We start from the raw sequence: 23370 nt of genomic DNA, 5'->3' as shown, positions 1-23370 counted from the left end.
TCCTCATAAGTCTTGAACCTGGCCCAGGGGGGGGTCATGACCTTGTGACCTACCCCCTGGATCCGCCGTTGATACTGGGTGCGTTAAGTCGAACGAACAAAGAACTTGGACAAGAAAAAGAGCATTCTTCTGCAGCATGTTCACATTCTTTAGGTCGGCAATACACGGACCTGACGTACCGCTTGAAGCAGTCAGGGGCGACAGCTTCGAGCTGTCGACCGCCCGAATCAGTTGCAACTGCTCGAGCACTTCGTGTATGCGCGTCCATAGAACTCTGCAGTTCACTGTACTTGAGGCTGTCGGCCTTATTCTTTCCCTTTTAGCAGTTGGAGACAGTATGTTTACCAATTTATTTATTTGTCAGACACAAATGGCACATACAACGGGTCGCTACCACACAAGGAGGGCGCGGAGCGAGGCTCAGGGTGGCGGCGCGACGCGGCGAGGCGCGCGCGCGCATGCTGCTCCACCAAGACGCTCATGCGGCGCCTGCCCATCCTGCAGTGGCTGCCCAAGTACACGCCACGAAACGGCCTCGCCGACATCATTGCTGGTGAGTACTGCGTGACCACCCATCTCCCAATAATGGGACTTTTCAAACAGGTTCAAAAATAGTAGTCAATCAAAATATACCAAAAGTTACCAGTCCTTCTTGTACGGTAATGGGCGGCCATCAAATTCCCTTATATGCCTGTCATTTTTTCCTCATGAATTGGCAGCAGGCTTCTCTTAGGTACTGGATAAAACTGGGACTTGCCCACGGCTCAGCTATCTACAAGAAGGAGCCCTTGTACAAACTTTTCTAATACCTAGTGGGATGATAAGTACGGCCCAGATTGCAATTTCTGAATCTAGGTAAATAAATGCCCTTTTCACAACCTACAGGATTGAGGTCAAACTGCTAGATCCATGTCTCAGGTAGGTAACCCGAGAAAACCAAACCTCTTTAGGATTATGATTGTGTCCCACTTTCATTCGGCTCAGTCATCAAACATGAAAAATCTTGAAAAGGCGCACAAAACTACAAAGTGTGTCGGCGATGCGCTTGACTGGCGATTTAATTATGCGCATTGTGTGGCCGTGTGAAATTGTGTTCACTCGGAAACGCCGCGATTACCGACTGCGGCATAAACACCAATTTATAGTATGGCGTGCTGATAAGCGGACCCGAGCTCTTAGCTCATACTGACAATATGTGATCGTAAAGGACACATATTTTCCGGTTCCGGGTGTCTACAAGTCAACACATACGTCAAAGTGCTCCGCGAAAAATAATTATAAACAGTGTTATAAAGTGCTATCTGAGTGCGTCAAATGAACTTTTCCCTCAAACAAAGAACACAACTTGTGATCAGTGCAAAAACAAAAACAAAAGTGTTAAAATTGCAGACAAACAAAACCCAACAATTTGTGTAAACATTCTAACCTATAAAAGAAATGTCATTTGACTTTCCTTGCACATCACATAGACAACAGAGTGGAACGTCACAGTAGTACCAACCTAACAAGGACAACTGACAGCACCTAGAGTGTTGCTGCAACAAAAAACAAAATAAGTGTTACCATAGTCATTTTTCACAAAACTACTAAAAATGGATAAAAGTATGGAAATCCTACTGGCAAAATTAGACGAAAAGTTAGACAAACAAACAAATCTTATAACAACTTCAGTCACACAAAACGTCATGGCGGTGCTGGACGAAAAGTTAAAAGCAATAACTGAGGAAAACTTCCAACTTAAAAATAAAATAAATGAACTAGAGTCAAAACTCAAAAACGTCGATAAGGATAAGCGCAAAAATAATCTTATATTCTTTGGCATAGAAGAAGGAAAAGCAACAACTGAAACAGACTTAGTGGACTGCATAAGAGACATTATTATGGAAATGGAAGTGCATTTTGAAGTTTTCGAAATCAGTAATATATATAGAATTGGCAAAAAAGAACAAGATAAAATTCGACCTGTTGTTGTCACTCTCACAACTACGTGGAAAAAACATTTGATTCTACGGAACAAAGCTCGCTTGCCAGATGGAATTTACATCAAGGAAGACTTTCCAAAAGAGATATTAGAAAAGCGCAAACAACTGCAACTGCAAGTGGAAGAGGAAAGGAAAATTGGAAACATGGCGTTCATAAAGTACGATAAACTGATTGTTAAAAAACCGGAGATCAATAACCGCGAAAAAAGGAAGAGAGGGAACACAAAGTCACCAAGCACCCCGGCCCAGAAAAAACTAAACACGGAAAGTACAGTTAAAACAACGACATCCCTAAACTCGGCAAGGGAAGTAATTAAACCAAGTATTTTAGCATATGTTTCACGTGATGGATCAAACTCGATGCCGGAGCTGCCAAAAAACAAGTAGAGGCCCCCTCCGACCGGATAAAACAACATGAAAAAACAATAACAAGCACAAAAATGAGAAAAACTTTAATAAACTGTCCCCCCAGCCGGCTGGTCACCGTGGGGGAATCCGACCAACACCCTCCAACAAAACCTACTATAACCAATACAAAAAAAGACACTCAAAAACAATGTAGTCTATATCTATGTACATTAAACACAAGAACACTGAGAACAACAGAGAGTTTACAAGAGCTAGAGTTAGCACTCGGAAACATCAAGTGGGACATTCTGGGTATAAGCGAAATGCGGAGATTGGGAGAGGGAATAGAAGAGAGAGGTAACTATATCATGTATCACAAAGGTGAAGTCGCAGGTCATAGAGGAGTGGGGTTCTTGGTAAACATAAAACTAAAAAACCACATTATAGGATTCGAAGGAATATCGGATAGAGTAGCCCTACTGCACCTCAACTTACCAAAACATCCCAAAAAGTGGACAGTCATCGAAATATACTCGCCGACAGAACAAGCAACAAAAACGGAAATATTAAACTTTTACGACAGGCTGAGAGAAGTCATAGAAAAATACTCGGGAAATAATATAGTGCTCATGGGCGACTTCAACGCTCAAGTAGGCGCTCGACAACCAGGAGAAGAAAATATAATAGGGAAATTTGGAAGAGGAAAAAGAAGCAAAAACGGAGAGAAATTGGTTGAACTTTTACTTGAGTATAACTTAAGACTTCTAAATTCCATGTACCGCAAAAATCCTAAAAACAAGTGGACTTGGATATCCCCGGACGGAAAGACTAGAAACGAAATCGACTACATAATTACCAACAAAGTGAGAGCATTTAGTGACACAGGAGTAATACAACATCTAAATTTTAATACTAACCACCGTATGGTACGTAGCTGTCTAAAAGAAGGGAGCACAAAAAATCCTCGACCAAAAGCAATACAGATAAACCACTTGAAAGCAACAAGTAAGAAGAAGGACTCAACAGACACTATAGAGGACCTGAAAGAATCCATAACCTCAGATATAGACTTAAACGAAAAATATAAGAAAATAGAAAATATGCTCAAAAAACATACAGTGATAGAAAAAGACAAAAGCAAGACAACTTATTTAAGTGAAAAAACTGTAAAATTAATCGAAGATAGAAGAAACTTAACAAAGGACAAGGATAAGAAAAATAAACTTAAAGAAATCTGTAATCTTAGTAAACAAATTCGCGAGAATATGAGGAAAGACAGGATAAACAGAAGAACCAAAACCCTAGAGGAGCACATCATCAAAACAGGAGGTACAAGAAAGGCGCTCAAAGAACTCCGAGAAAAGGGAAAAGAATGGATACCAAAAATGAAAGATAAAGAACAGACAACATCTTCCCGCATCGAAATTCAAAACATTGCAACTAACTATTACCGATCACTGTATCAAAAACTCAGTTCTGACCAACCACAATCACACCTACCTGATGAAGAACAAGTTATAGAAATAGATAGAATCCAAGATACTGAAGTTATACCACAAATACTAAAATGTGAAGTAGAACAGGCTATAAAAAGTCAAAAAATGGAAAAAGCTCCGGGCCCAGACAACGTTACGAATGAAATTATGAGAGGAACAATCAATGAACTCAGCCCAATACTAACACGGGTCTTTAACGAGACACTATATACAGGCATCATTCCAAAAAATTGGGCAGAATCACATATAATTCTTATACACAAAAAAGGTCCAAAAGACGAAATGGGAAATTACAGACCCATATCCCTTATTTCCAATGTATACAAGGTCTTTGCTAAAGTAATCCTAAACAGAATATCAAACCGCCTCGATGAAAACCAACCAGTGGAACAGGCGGGATTCAGGAAAGACTTCAGTACAATCGACCATATACATACGATAAAACAGATCATACAAAAATACAATGAATACAACAAGCCCATATACCTGGCCTTTATAGATTACTCCAAGGCATTTGATTGTTTGATACACGAACAGGTATGGCTGAGTCTAAGAGAGCAGGGGATCGAACGCACTTACGTAAATATCATCAAAAATATCTACAAAGAAAGCAAGGCTTGTATCAGGCTGGAATCCACAGGAAACGTTTTTCCCATAGAGAGAGGTGTCAGGCAAGGTGACCCATTATCACCAAAGCTGTTTACAGCAGTGCTTGAGCAAATGTTCAGAAAATTGGAATGGGATCATCTGGGGCTGAACATAAACGGGGCACGACTGACTCACCTAAGATTTGCAGATGACATTGTTATATTGGAGGAAGACCCTAAAAAACTAGAATACATGATAGAAACCTTAATAAGTAGAAGCAGTGAAGTGGGTCTAGAAATAAACCGCACTAAGACTAAATTGATGACTAATTCAACCCACATAGACATAACAGACAATGGACAAAAAATCGAATATGTAGAAGAATATGTATATCTAGGACAGATAATATCGCCAAACGACCAAATGTCAAAGGAAATAGACAAAAGAATCGCAACTGGGTGGAAAAAGTACTGGGCGCTGAAAGAAGTGATGAAAAGTAAGGAACTGAGCATAAAGATCAAAAAGAAGACTTTTGATACCTGCATCTTACCCTGCATCACATACGGCTGCGAAACCTGGGCCCTGACGAAACACCATAGAGAAAAACTAGAAAGATGCCAGAAAGGAATGGAACGAAGCATGCTAGGGTTAAAGCTAAAAGATAGAGTTAGAAGTGCAGATATACGGAACAAAACCAAACTAACCGACATACTGTCACGCATCGATCAACTTAAATGGAGGTGGACTGGCCATATGCTAAGATGTAAAAGGGAGAAATGGAGCAAACAGGTGACAGTTTGGTACCCAAGGGATGGATTCAGGAGTAGAGGACGTAAAGCAAGAAGGTGGGAGGATGACCTAAAACTCACGTTAGGAGCTCACTGGATGAGAGTAGTCACGGACAGGAAACAGTGGAAAGAGTTGGAGGAGGCCTTTGCCGTAAGGCACACCGAAGTCAGAGACATTCTGTAACTGCATGCATGTAAATAGTTTTCATAATTTTTTAAAGGATAAGTTTACCGTAAGATTTTATTCTTTGTTACTTACTTTTAAGTTTTCGGTAATAAAAGGCTATATTATATTATTATTATAAAGGACACATACTCCTAATTGTTCGGCTCATATTTACAGTTTCTTGTTACACAGAAGAATGCTGCTCCGGTTACTGTACACCTACCTAAATATGTGCACAGATAGATACAGCATGACGTATGATTACATTAGCACTTACCAAATAGAATAGTGTACCGTTATTACGTGCTAGCCATTACGGTATTGCGAGTAGGAGCATTCCTTATACTGATAATAACGTCATTTAAATACTTTATATTGGATGCCAGTAACACTGAAGTAAACCTAGGTGTGTTGTAATCGATGTCAATCCTATGGGTAAGCGTTGATAGTGCTCATCTTCTCGTAATGTAGGAGAGTTTTTCAACCTTCAATGAAAAAATATGAAGAATGTTCTAGCCAATCTTGTGCCCCGTAATTACATACCTAGTTGTGTCGCCATACGACCTATGGAAATTAAACCTCGGCACAATTCGTTTTAGCTAAGAACTATTAACAACAGTGCATTGCGTGGATATGTATGTACGTACACATATAGTATATTGTGGTACAGTATGTTGTGTCTGCGGGTGACGAGGCGCCTAGCGGTATCCACGTTTTGTTTGAGGTGCACAGACCACCATTGTACAGCATTCATAAAGCCTCATTCACCCTGCGGAGGAATGCAAATAATAGCTCATAATATGTGTTAAGAAAATTCTGGTATGCAATAGTAACTGTTTGTCGAGCTACATACCTATTCATTGTTTGACTAGAGATGTTTTATTAAGCTAAATTTTAAATACTGATGATGCAAAAAAAAACCAATGATGTGGATGTAATGCACAGTTTTGTGCACGAACATAGTGACGAGTATGATATGCATCAGTGGACAACACTCCTATGATTCACGCAACATGTTACAAAACGTAAGATATACTAGGTACTGCTATGCAGGGAAAATACCGTAACGAAGTATGTTCATTGAAGCAGAAAATATATTGTACGTATTGTTTAAGAAATAGTTTAGTTTACAATAATGTAAAGTACGTCTATTACGCCGGCTACTATGTTTATTTTTACATAGGAATTAAATGCAGTAATTTAGTTAAACATTGGATGATTGAATGTACTTATGTAATTACATTATCCAGCTCTCTTACAGTGACACAGTCGTGGCTGGGACATCCCATGTCCTGTTGATGCTACTATTTGCTACGGAAATATCAGACACCCAATAAAACAATCAGTGGATATAACAGCGAATAATTTAATCGAGCCGAGTGCATTGACCTCAATTATATTATTTGAAAATTGCACTATTACCGCAGGAATGCATTGCAATAGCGTAACAAAAACACGGGACTATGAACTCTGCGTCCTTGCGATAAGGTACAAAAAGTATTGAGAGCAGGTGCATTGAGGCCCGGCGGAGCGTGTCGTCACAGGCATTGTGTTGCGCTGTAGTGTGTCGCAACCATTACCTCTACACCGCCCGATTTCTTTTCAGTTTAAATCTAGACTGATTTCGTAAATCGCGCACTACACGTTTGCGTTGTCTTTCATATATTTTTATACACCTTTTCATATGTTCAACAGCGAGAATACAAAATACATAGCTTTAATCGTAAACAGATTCGCTACTCAGCTCCAAGTACGCAAAACAGTTATCGGGCCGCGACTGTCCTTTACGATCATTACAGAGCAATTTCTAATCGCGTAGTTCAATTTTGCTTTTCTAGGTATTATAACTATTGTTTTCTCCAAATAGTTATGAAGCAGTTAAATAAGAAATCATTAAATATCACGGTCGTAATTAAACCATCAGACGCTGGAGACAGAAGTGATCACGCTCACCAACAGAGCGAGGTAGATCAGCGGATGTCACCAGCCCTGACTAATGAATCTTATGCAATATTCATTGTAGTTGCACTACAGGACAACTTACCTAAGTACTGTCTACCTTATTAGTTTTTATCACTTCATTATAACCATTAAATGTTAAACACTGCTGAAAGAAAGCTATTGTTCTTAGCTTCTCATCTCTGTTGCGATTACTTTTTGTTAAGCAACAAAAAGTCATTCGAAATTATAAATGCTAACTTAGCAGAAAATAGTAAACAATGTGATAATAATAATTAAACCCTAACTGAAAATTTACTTAAATGTTTTATACTTAAGTTTTGCTTGCAGTTAGTACACAACTGCTAGTTCGAGTTCGACCTCAGATAGTTTTCAATTAACTTGTTACCCATTTTTATTGTGAACGTTGACATTGACACAAACTGTAGTCTGTTGTTCGGTTCATCCTTCTGTGCAGACTCCGGCATCCCTTCACCACTGAACCTTGGTTTATAATTGATGTATTCGATCAAATAATCACTTATCGTCAGGTCAAAGTTTTTGTTTCGTGACAATTACCCACTTTCATCGACATTGGAATTGTTCGTCGATCGATCATAAAAACTGTATCGATCTAATGATCACTGACAACGCCCAACTTCAGAAAAACTTGAATAAATTCAATGACACGCTAGAAAGAATTACCAAGTTTACAAATTACCTACTACATATGTATAAATGTATATATAGCACAAATATTTAGTTGATGAAAAACTAATTAAAAGTACAAATCATTAATTAAAATTGTATCCGAAACAACTATTACCAAAAACAAATTCTGTTTGTAGTTATTTATTTAGTTCAGTATCCCAAAATGTATTTTTCGTAGTCTCGTAGCCGTAGCAGTGGCGTAGCACATGACTGCTAAGATGCTACGGCTACGAACAGCTTTGTTATATTGGAAGAAAAGTATTGGTCAAACAAGCAGCTATGGCTTATTTGTGGAATCCTTTTGCGTGTATCACAAGTCCTGAAGTGTAACGTGAACGTTTTATGTTCTTCAGGTATAACAGTGGGCCTGACAGTGATCCCGCAGGCGATAGCGTACGCGGGCGTGGCGGGCCTGCCGCCGCAGTACGGGCTGTACTCGTCGTTCATGGCGTGCTTCGTGTACACGGTGTTCGGCTCGGTGAAGGACTCGGCCATCGGGCCCACGGCCATCGCCGCCATCCTCACGAGAGAGAACCTGCACGGCCTGGGCCCCGAGTTCGCCGTGCTGCTCGCCTTCCTGTCCGGCTGTGTGGAGCTGCTCATGGGGATACTGCAGCTCGGTCAGTATATGTTCCATCATTTTACTCAGTAGCGGTGCACCCTTCTTCCATGCAGGGAATCAAGCAAAGTTCAGGCGTTGCCTTTTTAGTGGTATATAATAAGCTTTCTATATATTTGAAAAGGCTCTCGTAGTACCTATAACACAATATTTGATATATGAATAGAACCATCGTGGTAATCCGTTGTTAATGCAATGCCTGCAGTGGGCTAGTTGCAGTTTTACATGTTGCTCCATTATTGAAGTCTTGAAAATTTAAAATTCAGATTATTGCTTCATAAAATTCAGGAAATTGTCACAAAGTAGACTAATTTTGAATGTGACATAATACGTAGGCGCCGACTGATTGAACAGTGAAACGAAGAGCATTTTTCCGCATCTGTTTGTGACAGCAACAATATGAACAGTTCAACAATACGCCGCGTGCGCCTGCGACTGTTGTCACTGTTTTGTTGTTCATTTACTAAATAGTAAACAGATCATTTGTACCGCCGCGCGTTGCTTGCATGTATCTACCGACCAAAAAGATCATCATCTCCCGAGCCTTTTCCCAACTATATTGTGGTCGGCTTCCTGTCTACCCGGATTCAGTGTTTTTACCAACTAAAACGATACTCTTATATACATAATTTTAAATAGGTACTCTTTTAGTAGACGAGATTTGAACTGTTTCTACTGTCTCTAGAACATAATCGTGCAACATTGCGAAATGCGCTGACGCATGCGCATTCACCCGCAGCCTTCAGGAATGTCAGTGTTCAGTCCATTGTGACATCGAGTTAGTCAGTGTTATCTCAACAAAGCATCGCTAATCTCAGCACAATGCGGAACAATTTACCATTCTTACACATTACTCTGAAATGTTTGCTCTGAAGCTGTTTGTTTTGTTGTTCTTTTTCAAAATAACACGCAAACAAACATGCTACTTTGTTCTGCTAACAAACAATAATGAGGTAAATGTTATCACCGGGGGAAATGCTATTATTTCCGTCATGACCAGACATCTTTCGCGACCTTGGTTCATTCACATAAGCATAGTCACAAAAACAAACGAAACTAACTACATACTTACTAACTAAGAAGAAATATCACATCTTCATAATACTTAAAATTATCTGTTTATCACAATTAGCATATTAGTAATTAGACTAGTTGCGATCTCATAAGTTTGCCGCGGGCGGGCGTGACGCTGCACCGCGTTTCAAATCACTTGCGTGCGCCAGGGTGTTACGCCGCGCCCGCTCGTGCGCAAGAGTTGCCACTCTCATCAAACTGTTCACTGCTATTGAATGAATGAATGATATATTTATTTGCAAGAATATAGGTAGTTAACATCAGTTCTTAACATCTAAGGGTTTCACTATATTCGGCATTTCTGCCGTGCAAATATTTAGATTTTTTCATCTTCCACATAGCATGCAGTACACATTTGTCTAATAATAATCAATTACATAAAGTTACAATAATTTCACACTTAAATTTAGATTTCATGCAATTAATAAGATTAAATACAATTCTATTCATTAAATTATTATATTACCAATATTACATTATATTAAATTAAAAGTAATTATAGTAATTAAATAAGTTTTACAATTTACACTCAAGATATTCATTGATGGAATAAAAACATCTCTCACACAACCAGTTATATACCTTCTTATTAAATTCTAAATCTGTAGCACTTCTAAATTCTTCTAAATTACTTACTCCTTCGAATCACGTGCATATTGTTGGCGTTTTTTAACGAAGTTTAAAAACTTGCTTATTGTCATAAATAGTAGTCAGAGATGCGACACTGCCCCGAATCTGTGCCTCATTTATAGCAATAGAGTTCATTAATTGGTTGGTCATCGTGGACTGAATAAAAAAAATATTCAAAACGACTCATGAATTTCTGAGATTAATGCGTTCAAGCAAGAAACAAACAGCTTTATAATATTGTTATGGATAATCTACCCAAGATCGGAATTACTAAGTGCAAATTAATTAATGAATCGCCAGAGTTGCCTTCAAACTTTACAAGGAAATATAATACTATGTATTAATTCTGTTAAGAGTAGTCCACGGATTTGAAATGGTTGGTAATAAACAATTGTTTGTGGTATCTACAGGCTTCCTGATCGACTTCATCAGCGGGCCGGTGTCGGTGGGGTTCACGTCAGCAGCCGCCATCATCATCGCCACCACGCAGGTCAAGGACATCCTCGGCCTCAGCTTCCCCGGCGGCAAGTTCTTGCAGGTCAAACTTGTTACATATAACCTACCTAATGAACGAATTAAAACTACGACACTAACAAACTTCTTTTCCTTACTACCTACAGTTTATTTACTTACTTGGGTTTTTCGTAAATATCATTCAGGTGTACTCGAAGTCTGTGAAATAGTAACAACTTGTCTTTAATTTAACCTAGACCTAGCTGCGGACAACCTTTTTAGACCTTTTGTTTTCCTAACCATTATTATAATCGTCCACAATAGACAGGACTTTGATCTGAGGGAATAAGAATAAACTTCGATTCGTTAAAAACAAAATTAAAAGTACACCATGGATATAAAAAAAAATCTTATTTAATTAAATGTTAAATAAAATCTCATTTAGTTTATTGATTAGCGTTATGTGTATATATCCTGTTGCTTTGTGTAAAAGTGCCGCGTCATGTTACCAATATCGTAGAACGTACAGCAATCAACTGGGAGGCGTTTGTCAAAAGTGCGTACTGAGCTTATTCAACAGTTTTTGTGCAGTTAATAAATAATTAGGAGCACTTTTTGTTCACACAATTTGAAACTTTTTGCGAGAGTTGTGCTGTCAGCGCTTTCTAACGACCTTCATTGATTGACACGTATCGTAGATACGTATCATGGTAGCAGTGGCGGATTAACCCTATAAGCACAACAAGCACGTGCTTGGGGCCCCTGTTCTCCAGGGGCCTCCATCCTCTGCTGGCGTTTCATTTTATACCTACATTTTATCGAGATCCATCCACAATATATCCGAAATCACAAGGCGCGAGCAGTTCGGGAGTGACCCTTCATACACCCCCGCCTCTAAACTTGATTGGTCGCAGTGCTGTAGATTGTTGTACGATCGCAGTGATTTTTTTTTTCAATTGTGCAGTTGTTATACAATTTTTTTTCGGCTTCTACTCATCGTTGGGCAAAGAATTAATAGGCAACGATAGCGTTCCGAAGTCGCTATCGTACAGTCGTTGGGAAGCTCACGCTGTAACTACGAGTGCAATATAACAAACATATCCGAAAATTTTGGATGCTTTAGATCAGTGGTCCTGGTGGTGGTGGGCTGGTGGTGCCTGGAGGCATTCCAAGTGGTCCGCGGACCACCGGTTAAGTCCGCGGACGTTGTTATCGATCTTACGTTATCCATCTTACTTGTCCAACAGAAAGAAATGAAGGTTTGAAATGTAGCCCTTTTACGAAATTTTAGTTCTGAGTCTTAAAACATAATCAAGATTTCCCGCTCGCTTCGCTCGCGTTTTCAAAAACTATATGTCCTCGTTTTTACATTTGTCAACAAATTAAAAGTTAAGTACGTTTGGGCTACATTGTACGTAATTTTGGTTCTGAGTTTATAATAAAAATAATTAAAATTTCGCGCTCGCTTCGCTCGCGTATTCAGAAACTATGTGCCTTCGTTTTTGCATTTGTCAACAAACAAAAAATTAAGTACGTTTGGGATAAATTTTACCTCCGTACGAGTCCGAAAAAAATTTCGCGCTCGCTTCGCTCGCGCATTTGAAACTACATGTGCATCACTCTCGCTTTGCTCGGTCAATTTCTTCAACCTTCTATTTCCATTTAAGTAATAGGGGGTCTACACAGGCTCTGTGCTTAGGGCCTCGGATACTCTTAATCCGCCACTGCATGGTAGGTAGATTCTGTTTCTGCGTGTTGTTAAGACTTGCGCGATAAGTTTATGCTTAAATATAAACAGTGATGATATTGTGACGTTGCAGGTATGGACGGGTCTGTACGAGCACATCGGTGAGACGCGCCTGTGGGACTCCGTGCTCGGCATCTCATGCATCATTGTGCTGCTGCTACTTAGGGTACGTTTTACACTTTCTCTATCAAAGAACACATTGAGATAAAACCGTAAAAAACTATGTAGCTTAGTTACCTATAATGATTATTGGACCTAGGGGAAACCACATTTTATTCCGGTTCATAAAGACTCCCAAGATGCTAGCAAGACCTTTTTTTTTTTTTTTTTTTTTTTTTTTTTTGTTGTCGCTGGGCTAAAAATGCTATTACGCATCCCCTTCCCGTCGGGGGACGGGAGAGGGGTATGTGGGACTCCCCGGTAAAATCGTTTCCGGTATACCCACTAAAAAGGCCCAGCGGCACTCCGACCTCGCCTGAGTGGAGGGGGTCTGGGAATCTATGGCGTCCAGTCCCCCACCGGCGATTGCCCGCCTTACGGCAGGCCCCTCATACCTCCCCCTAGTGGAGAAGGGTCCTTATAATGGCCGGAGCGCAGGGGTTGATCCTTGTGATGCAGGCGGTGGCGCCCCCGCGCCTGATGCTAGCAAGACCTAATTGAAATGTGAAAGTAGCCAGTATTTTAAATTAATGAATAATGATCGTTTTCAGAAAGTGAAAGACATAAAAGTGAACCCGAAGCCGGACCCGGAGTGCGCGGAGGGCGGCGGCGCGGGCTCGCGGCTGCGGCGGGCGACTGCGCATGCGCTGTGGTTCCTCTCCACCACGCGCAACATCCTCGTCGTGCTGCTGTGCGCCGCGCTCGCATACTACTTCGACACGCAGCGCCAGGCGCCCTTCGTGCTCACAGGTTCACTGATGTTATCATTTACCTACGTCCTCATAGCTCTGACCATCTTGAGAGCCCAAAGATCATGAATTGGAATTTGAATGTTGTTGTGTTGCAGGAGAAGTGAAGCCCGGTCTGCCGGAGTTCTCGGCGCCACCGTTCTCGGCCACAGTGGGCAACCACACGTACACGTTCTCGGAGATGGCGTCCACGCTCGGCTCCGCCATCTTCGTGGTGCCGCTGCTCTCCATCCTCGAGAACATCGCGCTCGCCAAAGTATTCTGTGAGTATTCACACAACTATCTAGCTTCAGGCAAAATACATACCTACTTTGTAATTGACGGTAGAAGAGATAATTAAGTAGTTCCACAGGTAGTTCTTTATATGTAAGTACCTCTATATCGCTCCTTATTGAAGGTAAGATAAAATAAAATAGCAATCCATGAAATGCGTGTTTGTTGTTGCGTGCAGCGGAAGGCAAGTACGTGGACGCGACGCAGGAGATGGTGGCGCTGGGCGTGTGCAACATGGCGTCGGCGCTGGTGCACTCCATGCCGGTGTCGGGCGCGCTGTCCCGCGGCGCCGTCAACCACGCCAGCGGCGTCGCCACCACCGCCGGCGGCCTCTACACCGGCGCACTCGTGCTGCTGTCGCTGCAGGTGCGCACTCCCACATGTGACACGCGTGATGCCACACAACTGCCTCCCCAGTCGCGAGAGCTGACCACGCTTGTTCTTTTCGCAGTACTTCACGCCGTACTTCTACTACATCCCGAAAGCGTCACTAGCGGCTGTCATTATAGCCGCTGTTGTGTTCATGATGGAGCTGCATGTATTCAAGCCCATTTGGAGGACTAAAAGTTAGTGAATTATATTGGGAATTCAAATGTTAACACTTCTTGATGTAATAACGAAACGGGTTTTTTTTACCGAACACCATTTTTAACGCAATTTAATGTGATTGCAGAATTGGACCTGATCCCGGCGGTAGTAACTTTTGTGACGTGCCTGATGCTGAGGTTAGAGCTGGGTATAGTGATCGGCATCGCCGTCAATCTAGTGTTCCTGCTGTACGCGTCCGCCAGGCCGTCCGTCAAAGTCACCACGGCTGTGGTAAGCTACAATATGCTGCATGTCTAGATAATGTCACGCAGTACGATCCAGCAAGTTCGGTAGTGACATTACGTCCTGTGGTGTTGCAGTCGAGCGACGGCATCCAGCACCTGGTGGCGGTGGTGGACCGCTCGCTGTCGTTCCCGTCGGCGGAGTTCGTGCGGCGCGCGCTGCGCAAGGCGGCCGAGCGCCACGCGCACCGCACGCCGCTCGTGCTCGACGCCACGCACGTGCAGGCCGCCGACTTCACCGCCGCCAAGGTACGAACCCGCCACAATAAAAAATACCTTACACATTTTATAACGTTCACATATGAACCAACGACGGGATCACAGCAAGCTTGCAGCTACCTGACAACAGCTGCGCCGAGTCGTGGATGTGAACCTTTATCTTGGAAGACTATTTGTTTGGGCGGTAGATCTATGTATTTGCGACAAGTCCACTGTACAACGAATCTGCTTAGATTCAGACACTTCCATATACTCGTACTTTGACGAGCGACCGTGTGCTTTGTATTCTGTAAATATCTTTTATGTCACAGTCTTGGATATCTACCTCGACAGTTTTCGTCAAGGTTTTTACTATCAAACTTGCATCTTCTTTCTCAAATTTATTGTCATCTTGCAAGCAGATTGGTACATTTCGTATTTCCAAGCTAGCAGCCTATTTTTACGCTCAAGAACTTCAATCTTTTCTTCTAATTTCTGAATGTTCTTCTTATCGTCTTGTAGTGTATGCAGGTACATGTGCATCATTGTATAGGTTATGTCATTATTATGACGCCTCGTGCGCATACGTCACTCGGTTATAAATACCGGATCGAGCGGTGGGGAGTCAGTCGTTGTCAGACTGTCGACCTGTGTGGTGGTGCGTTGGCGAGTCGATTAACATAATAAAATGAGCGTACAATACATTGGCGACGAGGATAAAACCGTGAGTGTTTGGACCAACAGTTACCTATTATCTAATTTTTATAATTTTGAACTACCTATTAGTTCTGTGATCCAGAAAAATATTTGATATACAAGGTTATACTAAATAATTTGTCCTATTCATGCCTATACCAAATTAATGTATGCTAAATAAGCTTTGACAACAAGTAACCTCTGACCGATGTTAATATTCAATCATATTAAAAAGAGCAAAAGGAAAGAAGGAAGGGAAGAGAGTAGAATGACAAAGTATACATAACTTTTATGTTCATGTATGTATCACCCGAATTGCAAACAAATTTTAATCTTTTTACGTAATTCTTTGTTTAAGTTTACCTTGTTACAATTCTAATGGAAGTAGCAATATTTATTGCAGGTGTTAATATTTATCAAATGAGTAATTTATAATACAAAATCATTACTTGGTGATCAGTTTACTCATTCTTAAACCTGCATCAAAGTTTATTCAATAATAGGCATTTATTGGAAGCAATATAAAGTTGCTGGTTGTTGAATTGTCGTCAAGACGACTTTAGCAGTGGTGGGATTTCCTAGAGGATATAATACAATAACCTATTTGCCTTATAATCAATTGTGTTTAATAATTGTTGTGCTTGCATGCCAACAAGGCGGAATGTACACGGATCTTATTATGTTGTTTACAATCCTATTTTGTAAGTGCCTGCATTCTAAGCAAATAAAGACCTATTCTATTCCAAAAATCTGCTGGTCATTAAATTGACAGCTTGACGGTTAGCAGTAGTGTATATCTACTGGTCATTAGATTGACAGCTTGGCAGTTGGCAGTAGCGTGTATCTACTGGTCATTAGATTGACAGCTTGGCATTTGGCAGTAGTGTGTTTCTACTGGTCATTAAATTGACAGCCTGATTGTTGGCAGTAGTCTATATCTACTGGTCATTGAATTGACAGCTTGATGGTTGGCAGTAGTGTGTATCTACTGGTCATTAAATTGATAGCCTGATTGTTGGCAGTAGTCTATATCTACTGGGCATTGAATTGACAGCTTGATGGTTGGCAGTAGTGTATATCTACTGGTCATTAAATTGACAGCTTGGCAGTTGGCAGTAGTCTATATCTACTGGTCATTAAATTGACAGCTTGACAGTTGGCAGTAGTCTATATCTACTGGTCATTAAATTGACAGCTTGACAGTTGGCAGTAGTCTATATCTACTGGTCATTAAATTGACAGCTTGACAGTTGGCAGTAGTCTATATCTACTGGTCATTAAATTGACAGCTTGACAGTTGGCAGTAGTCTATATCTACTGGTCATTAAAGTGACAGCTTGACAGTTAACGGTAGTGAACGTCTACTGGTCATTCAATTGAGTGTACACGCATAAATTATCTGGCGATAGTTGTCAACTACTGCAACAACTAAATAGTAAATCTTGATAATTTTTATATTTTCTGTGCCCGGTGATTTGGATCATAAAAAGCTTCCAAACTTAACTTCTCAGAGTCTAGTCAACAACTTATACCTGCTATATTGTCCTGGTACTTAACTAACTTAATTCAAGTGCTTGCAATATAGAGGATATTACAAGAACAAACTGGTGGGTTATATACTCAACGGTTCTACAAATGACAAACATGTGCTAGGTATCTAGTTAAACAAACAGCACATTGAGGGACCGTAGTGGGTTGGCCATGGATGTTGAAGAACTCGCCCAGCTATACTGGTATGTATTCACCTATGCACAACATCCAAGTCCATCAACACCTCTAGTGGGTTGCCTACCCATAATAGTGTTAATTATAACAGTTGCTCAGTCACCCTAGGTATAATTTCAATACTTTTACTTTATTTTGCTGTATTAAAGAGGTTGTTATACAACAGAGATATTCCAGAAGATACAGAACAGTAGAACAGCATACAAGCAGCAATACTAGCTGGAAAATGTGGATCAAGATTTTGGTATTCAATAGATAGAATCTTTGGTAAACATGCTAGCTCACAATTGTAATTTCAGTACTTTAGGTTGATATAAAACTCTTAGATCAAAAGAATATGGAACTAAGTATACTATTTGACAATGCTACTTTATCTACCCAACTGCCTCGTTGGTCTAGCTGTCGCAAGCGCGGCTGCTGAGCACGAGGTCTCGGGTTCGATTCCCGGGTCGGGCCTGGAAGTTGGTGATTGATACACCCGTGCATCGGAAAGCACGTAAATGTCGGTCCTGCGCCTGATCTCTTTCCGGTCGTGTCGGATTGCCGTCCCATCGGGTTATGAGAGTGAAGGAACAGTGAGTGCACCTGTGTCTGCGCAAATGCTTGTGCACTATAATATGTCCTGCGCAGTTGGCTAATCCCCTTACGTGAGTACAGCCGCCGTAGCCGATAATCGGCTAGGAGGACATCATCATCATTTACCCAACTGGGCCTTCTCATCTGTGACAAAAAATCTTTTAAGGATGATACCTGGAAGGAGTTCCAATGTAGATACTTACTCTGGGAACTGTCTAATGATGATTAGCTCATGGATGATTGTTGCAATCAAGTTCTCAAAAGTTGATGATTGCGTGTGCTTTTAAAACCTTCAAGATTCAGGCTTGAATGAATTTTAATTGGTATCTTAGCCTCTTTTTTATTGATTTACATTGGTGTTTACAAATAGTTTAACAAAGTGGCCCTCGTTATAATATTGTTATTTGCAAATTATGTTTTACAGTATTGCAGTACCAATAAGCAGTATAAGTACATTGAGAGTTGTGGAAGAATATGCTTCCATAGGGGCGAATAACATAACCATATATGAACGTATATGAAATAGAATCCATTTATTGATCTCAAGTTAATAAATCATCACATTAATATATTCTTGAAGTGCACACCTACTTGTAATATAAAGTTGTGTAATTTCCTCAACCCATCCCATAAGATAAGATCCATATGGGTGGTGGGATGGATATCTATTAACAAAATAATGTCTTGTGTCCATAGCGTTAGGGTTAATAATAATTGATCTTAGAACACCAATCTTAGGTTACCGTAAGACAATTGGACTCGCACGAGAGGTAAAGAACTTTATCACTATTTACATTTATCGACATTTATTACTCTTTTGTGCTAATTAAACTACACAGTTGCGTCGACATTTGGTTAATAATAACTAAAATATTATTAAGTTCCTAAGTCCTACTGCAATATATAATCTGAGTAAGTGTTCCTTAAAGTATAGGAAGTAAAATTGCCCTTAGTCACCAAATCGTTTAAAAATTTACTTGGGTGCTGTCCCTATAAAAGATAATAATATTTTTATATTCTGGTTGTCTAACTAAAACAACGTAGATAAAGTCAGCTGCAATAAAGGGTAAGCGCTTTTGAACGAAACTATAAACATACTTATGCAGCCAACTATACTTACATAAAAAAAAAAAAAAAAATATTACGTTACCTATACGCGGTCATGAAATTGGAAAAGCGTAAAATATTAAAAATGGAAGCAGCACAAAGCTGATCATCAAATTGATGAGGTCAAGTATGACATGAGAGCAGCATAGCTGCTCATGAAATTGAGATATAGAATTAGAATCCCACATTTATCTATGTGTAGACAAATGTTTTAGAAAGGTTAGCGGTTGTTTTGCAAAAGGAAAATTGCATCGACTAGAAAACTGTTTGTGAGCTGCTGTCACCTTGTTGAAAGGAAGAAGAGCATGAGTTGAGGGTCAGGGACTCTTCTATTTTATGGTGATGCAGAATGTCACAGCTTCAAAATATATAGTGCAAAGTTAGTGACACCTGTTAAAGTGCGTTCGTTGCATAATATGGTTCTAATTAGTTAAAATCTGATTCGTAATGTTACTTTACACCTTCGTTATAATCAATATGTAACCATGACACTAAAAAGCTTACCATCAAAGCATAATAATTCTTTGACTACTTAAATTTTTGAAAACCACATTAGGAAAAGCAAACAAACATTACAGAACGCAATGTCCGGTGATAATAGTGTTCTTGGATGCCTAACCGAAATATAAGTATTCCTATCGCACTATTATATGCAGTATGGTATTCATATGTTGGGTGTTGAATGCTAAGAAGCTTACAGTTTCTTGACTAGATATTGGACATACATTGATGTAGGGTATTTAAAGCCTATATCAGAATTTCAGCGAGTGTACTAGCAGAAACGTGCAAAGTACCAGCGCTGATCAATAGGGTTGAAGACCAGATTGTTTGTTACATTGCTGAGATAATGATAGGCTTTGATATTCCACTCTCAAATTAAAAACTACATATTACCAAAATTAGTTGAGTTAGCATTCTCTTGCTTACAAGGCACACAAAGTACTTAACTCGTACATAGAACTACAATTTAAACCATTAAATTGGAGACAAAGTATGTGGTCACCATTAAATGGGTGACAAAGTATGGAGTCACCATTAAATTGGAGACAAAGTATGTGGTCACCATTAAATGGGTGACAAAGTATATGGTCATCATCAAATTGGAAACAGTCCATCTAGGTCACCATTCAATTGGGACGATCTTATGTGATTACTTTCCTCGTACGGCTTGTACGGTTTTGAATGAGTGAAAAGCATTGATGAGGTACCCTAATGCCGATCTTTTACCTTGGAACAATGCATTCTGTATCAGTTTTAAGTGAAGTCGAACCAAGCAAGATGAGTGCTCATTATCTGAAGGTACAGCAATATTTGAGATTTGCTTGATTTCACATGGACTGATTGGCGGGATGTCTGCCAAATGGACGGATCATCTCTAGTGTAGATATAATACAGGGCCGGAACAGCGGCTACAAAACCTGAAGTTAAACTTGCCGGCCTGATATCACTGCTACGAATTTGTCTTGTTGAGCCTGAAGCAGATGCTGGTATGTTACCGTCTGCAAAGGGACGGATTTTTATTTATGTTTATTTCACAAGGGAAGGGATGTAGTGTCCCGCAGTATCACCGATATCTGTCGTCTCCTTAAATGGAAAGGGAAATGAAATGGAAACGGAACAAAGTAAATCAGTTTGATGGCAGTGTGATCGGTGGACTGATCTGATAGCGTGGTTTTGTTGTGCTGCAGGTGTTTGATAGATCTTTAAGAAATTACCAAAATATTTATGAGTTTGATTGTTGAACTTTTTGAAACAAGGTTAAAATCAAAACAACAAGGGAGAGATGTAGTGTATGCAGGTACATGTGCATCATTGTATAGGTTATGTCATTATTATGACGCCTCGTGCGCATACGTCACTCGGTTATAAATACCGGATCGAGCGGTGGGGAGTCAGTCGTTGTCAGACTGTCGACCTGTGTGGTGGTGCGTTGGCGAGTCGATTAACATAATAAAATGAGCGTACAATACACGTCTGTTCTCTCTTCTTGAAGGTTTTTATAATGTCGATCAACACAAAGAAAATTTAAAAATACGTTAAAATAAAATAAAATGATTTTTCAAACAAAGTAAGTAGAATAAAAATGTGCGAAAATTAGAACACCATATAAAAGTCAGTCATTATAAACAAATTAAATTCTCCCTTGAAAACTGACAGCTATCAACTGATCAAAACATTCGATACTCCTAACTTTATCTCTGCTTTACAAATGATGTTGTAAATTATAAAAACGAAAAATGACTTCTTTCCCCTGCCCTGTTCCCAATTTTACTTGGGATCGGCGCAATATGTCATTCTCTTCCATTTTCCCCTGTCACTCGAAAAATGACGAAAAATGACTCCTGTGGTCCACTGAATGGTTATTTTTTTTACAATTCGCCATAGAATATCATAAAGTACTAGCTTCTGCCAGCGGCTTCACCCGCATCTCGTGGGAACTACTTCCCGTACCGGGATAAAAAGTAGCCTATAGCCTTCCTCGATAAATGGGCTATCTAACACTGAAATAAATTTTCAAATCGGACCAGTAGTTCCTGAGATTAGCGTGTTCAAACAAACAAACTCTTCAGCTTTATAATATATCATAAAGTATATGCGATAGGATTTAATGTGATTGTGAACAACACACCCTGTATAATGGGTCACACTATTCTATGGCAAGCTAAGTTGAGATTGTCGTTTATTGCTGTCTTGCTCACGTTTTTGCTCCGAATCTTGTGCAGCACCACCGCCGTATTATGCGTGCCTAGTACTTTGTGATGACTTTATGGCAATTTAGAACTACACGGTAAGCACTGTTACGGTAACGGAAGGGGAATAAGTTCTATTGTCGAGCTTAAAGAGAGCTGGTATAATCGTGTGGTTCGCGCAGGGCATTAAGGCGCTGATAGACGACTTCCACGCGCGCGGGCAGACGATCATCTTCTACAACGTGAAGCCGTCGATCGCGGAGGTGTTCCGCGGCGTGCGGCCGCGCGAGTTCCTGCACTGCTCGTGCCGCGCCGAGCTCGACCGCCTGCTGCTCGCCGCCGCCGCGCCGACTGTCTGTGAGTACACCACGCGACCACCCACCGATCCTACTATGTTTTCCCAACTATGTTGGGGTCGGCTTTCAGCCTAACCGGATGGAGCTGAGTAGGTACCAATGTTCACAAAGGGCGACTGCCCTATCTGACATCCTCAACCCAGGGCCCCGATTCTCCTAAGTTAGTAATGTCAAAATCGAATAGAAATCGAATCGCAATATGATCACAATAGCAGTTTTAACCATATCGGGCATTCTGCTACTAATAAAAGACCAATCGTATTCCAACAACATTCGATTGGTTTTCGATTGGTCTGCTATTTTGGTGATTTTGGTTTATACGGTAGTTCGTTCTACAATCTTATTGCAATCGTAAATCATTTGCAGACAAAATGATTCATTATTGAATGACAGAAAAGGATAAAAACGTTTATTTCAAAGAAAAAATAGCGGAATGCCACATAGGTACGCTCAATCGTAATCGAGTCGGGATTGGATCTCAGTCGAACCGAGTCGAACGTGAATCGTATGTCGCTTAAGTAAAATTAGGAGAATCGGGCCCCTGTTATCCAGGCAACCCAATACCCCTTGGTTAGACTGTTGTCAGACTTACTGGCTTCTGACTACCCGTAACGACTGCCAAGGATGATCAAAATTGCATTGGTACTTGCCTGACCTGGAATCGAACCCACGCACTCGTATTTGAGATTCTACCGTTTTCTATCAACTATTTTATTTGATGAGTTTTTTGGAGTGCCTCTAATTCTTACTTTAAGGAAATCCTTTGTGCTTATAACCATGTAGTGAGATCCTAAAACTACGGTTATAAAAAATTACTGAAATTTACAACAATGTTGTCATTTGGAATCGTAATGGTTTACCTTTGTGGCATGAAGTCCATGTTTCAATTGTCTATGTAAAAGATAGGAGTGATTAGGCAAAAACTAAACATGGTATTGTTATGTCCGCAGAGCTTGGCGCAGCCGTCTCCCCAGATCTCCAGTACCTTGACACACGACACAGTATTGTTAGCGATACCTATGTATTTATACTAGCCTAGTTATGTTAGGTAGCCTAAGTGTTGACGGTCCGCGGGACGCAGTCAAATAAACGTGTTGGTTATTTTAAAAATTTGTTTTTTTTTTTACCTCTTTAACGGATGGCACCCCATTCCAATTTCCAGGATTAAATTGGTGAGGTTAAAATAAAAACATTTCGTTGGAGATAATTAAATTTTGTTTATTTTACATTCGTCGTTACACTCCAAGATGATCGCACAGCCTTCGCGTGATGCGGCACATTCTTACAAAATTTTATTTTTTGGTTACACTACTACAGTTTAAAGATTACATTGGAATTACGTTAACTCTAGCTTATCTTAACATTCACTAACTCTATCCAGTACGTCGCAAATCTCAATCAGTAAAATAATATAAAATGGCTAAAAATAATGTAACGTAGCGTCGGTGACGAGCTAGCACCGGCCGCGCTT

General features: G+C 40.3%; 1 protein-coding gene across 1 annotated transcript in view; it reads left to right on the top strand.

The window, feature by feature from the left end:
- Nucleotides 1-23009, top strand: part of LOC124632924 (sodium-independent sulfate anion transporter-like) — a 55117-nt gene extending 32108 nt beyond the window's left edge. Inside the window, exons 3-14 of the mRNA XM_047167938.1 lie at nt 365-553; nt 8371-8637; nt 10751-10878; nt 12614-12706; nt 13251-13449; nt 13547-13711; nt 13900-14087; nt 14173-14287; nt 14395-14540; nt 14630-14800; nt 21726-21900; nt 22850-23009. Coding sequence (XP_047023894.1) covers nt 365-553; nt 8371-8637; nt 10751-10878; nt 12614-12706; nt 13251-13449; nt 13547-13711; nt 13900-14087; nt 14173-14287; nt 14395-14540; nt 14630-14800; nt 21726-21900; nt 22850-22851 — 1838 coding nt within the window. The 3' untranslated portion in view covers nt 22852-23009. The remainder of the gene's footprint in view (nt 1-364; nt 554-8370; nt 8638-10750; nt 10879-12613; nt 12707-13250; nt 13450-13546; nt 13712-13899; nt 14088-14172; nt 14288-14394; nt 14541-14629; nt 14801-21725; nt 21901-22849) is intronic.
- Nucleotides 23010-23370: the final 361 nt, after the last annotated feature.

Source organism: Helicoverpa zea, chromosome 9, assembly GCF_022581195.2.
Source record: "Helicoverpa zea isolate HzStark_Cry1AcR chromosome 9, ilHelZeax1.1, whole genome shotgun sequence".
Taxonomy (NCBI): Eukaryota; Metazoa; Arthropoda; class Insecta; order Lepidoptera; family Noctuidae; genus Helicoverpa; species Helicoverpa zea.
This window is presented reverse-complemented; position numbering and strand designations above follow the sequence as displayed.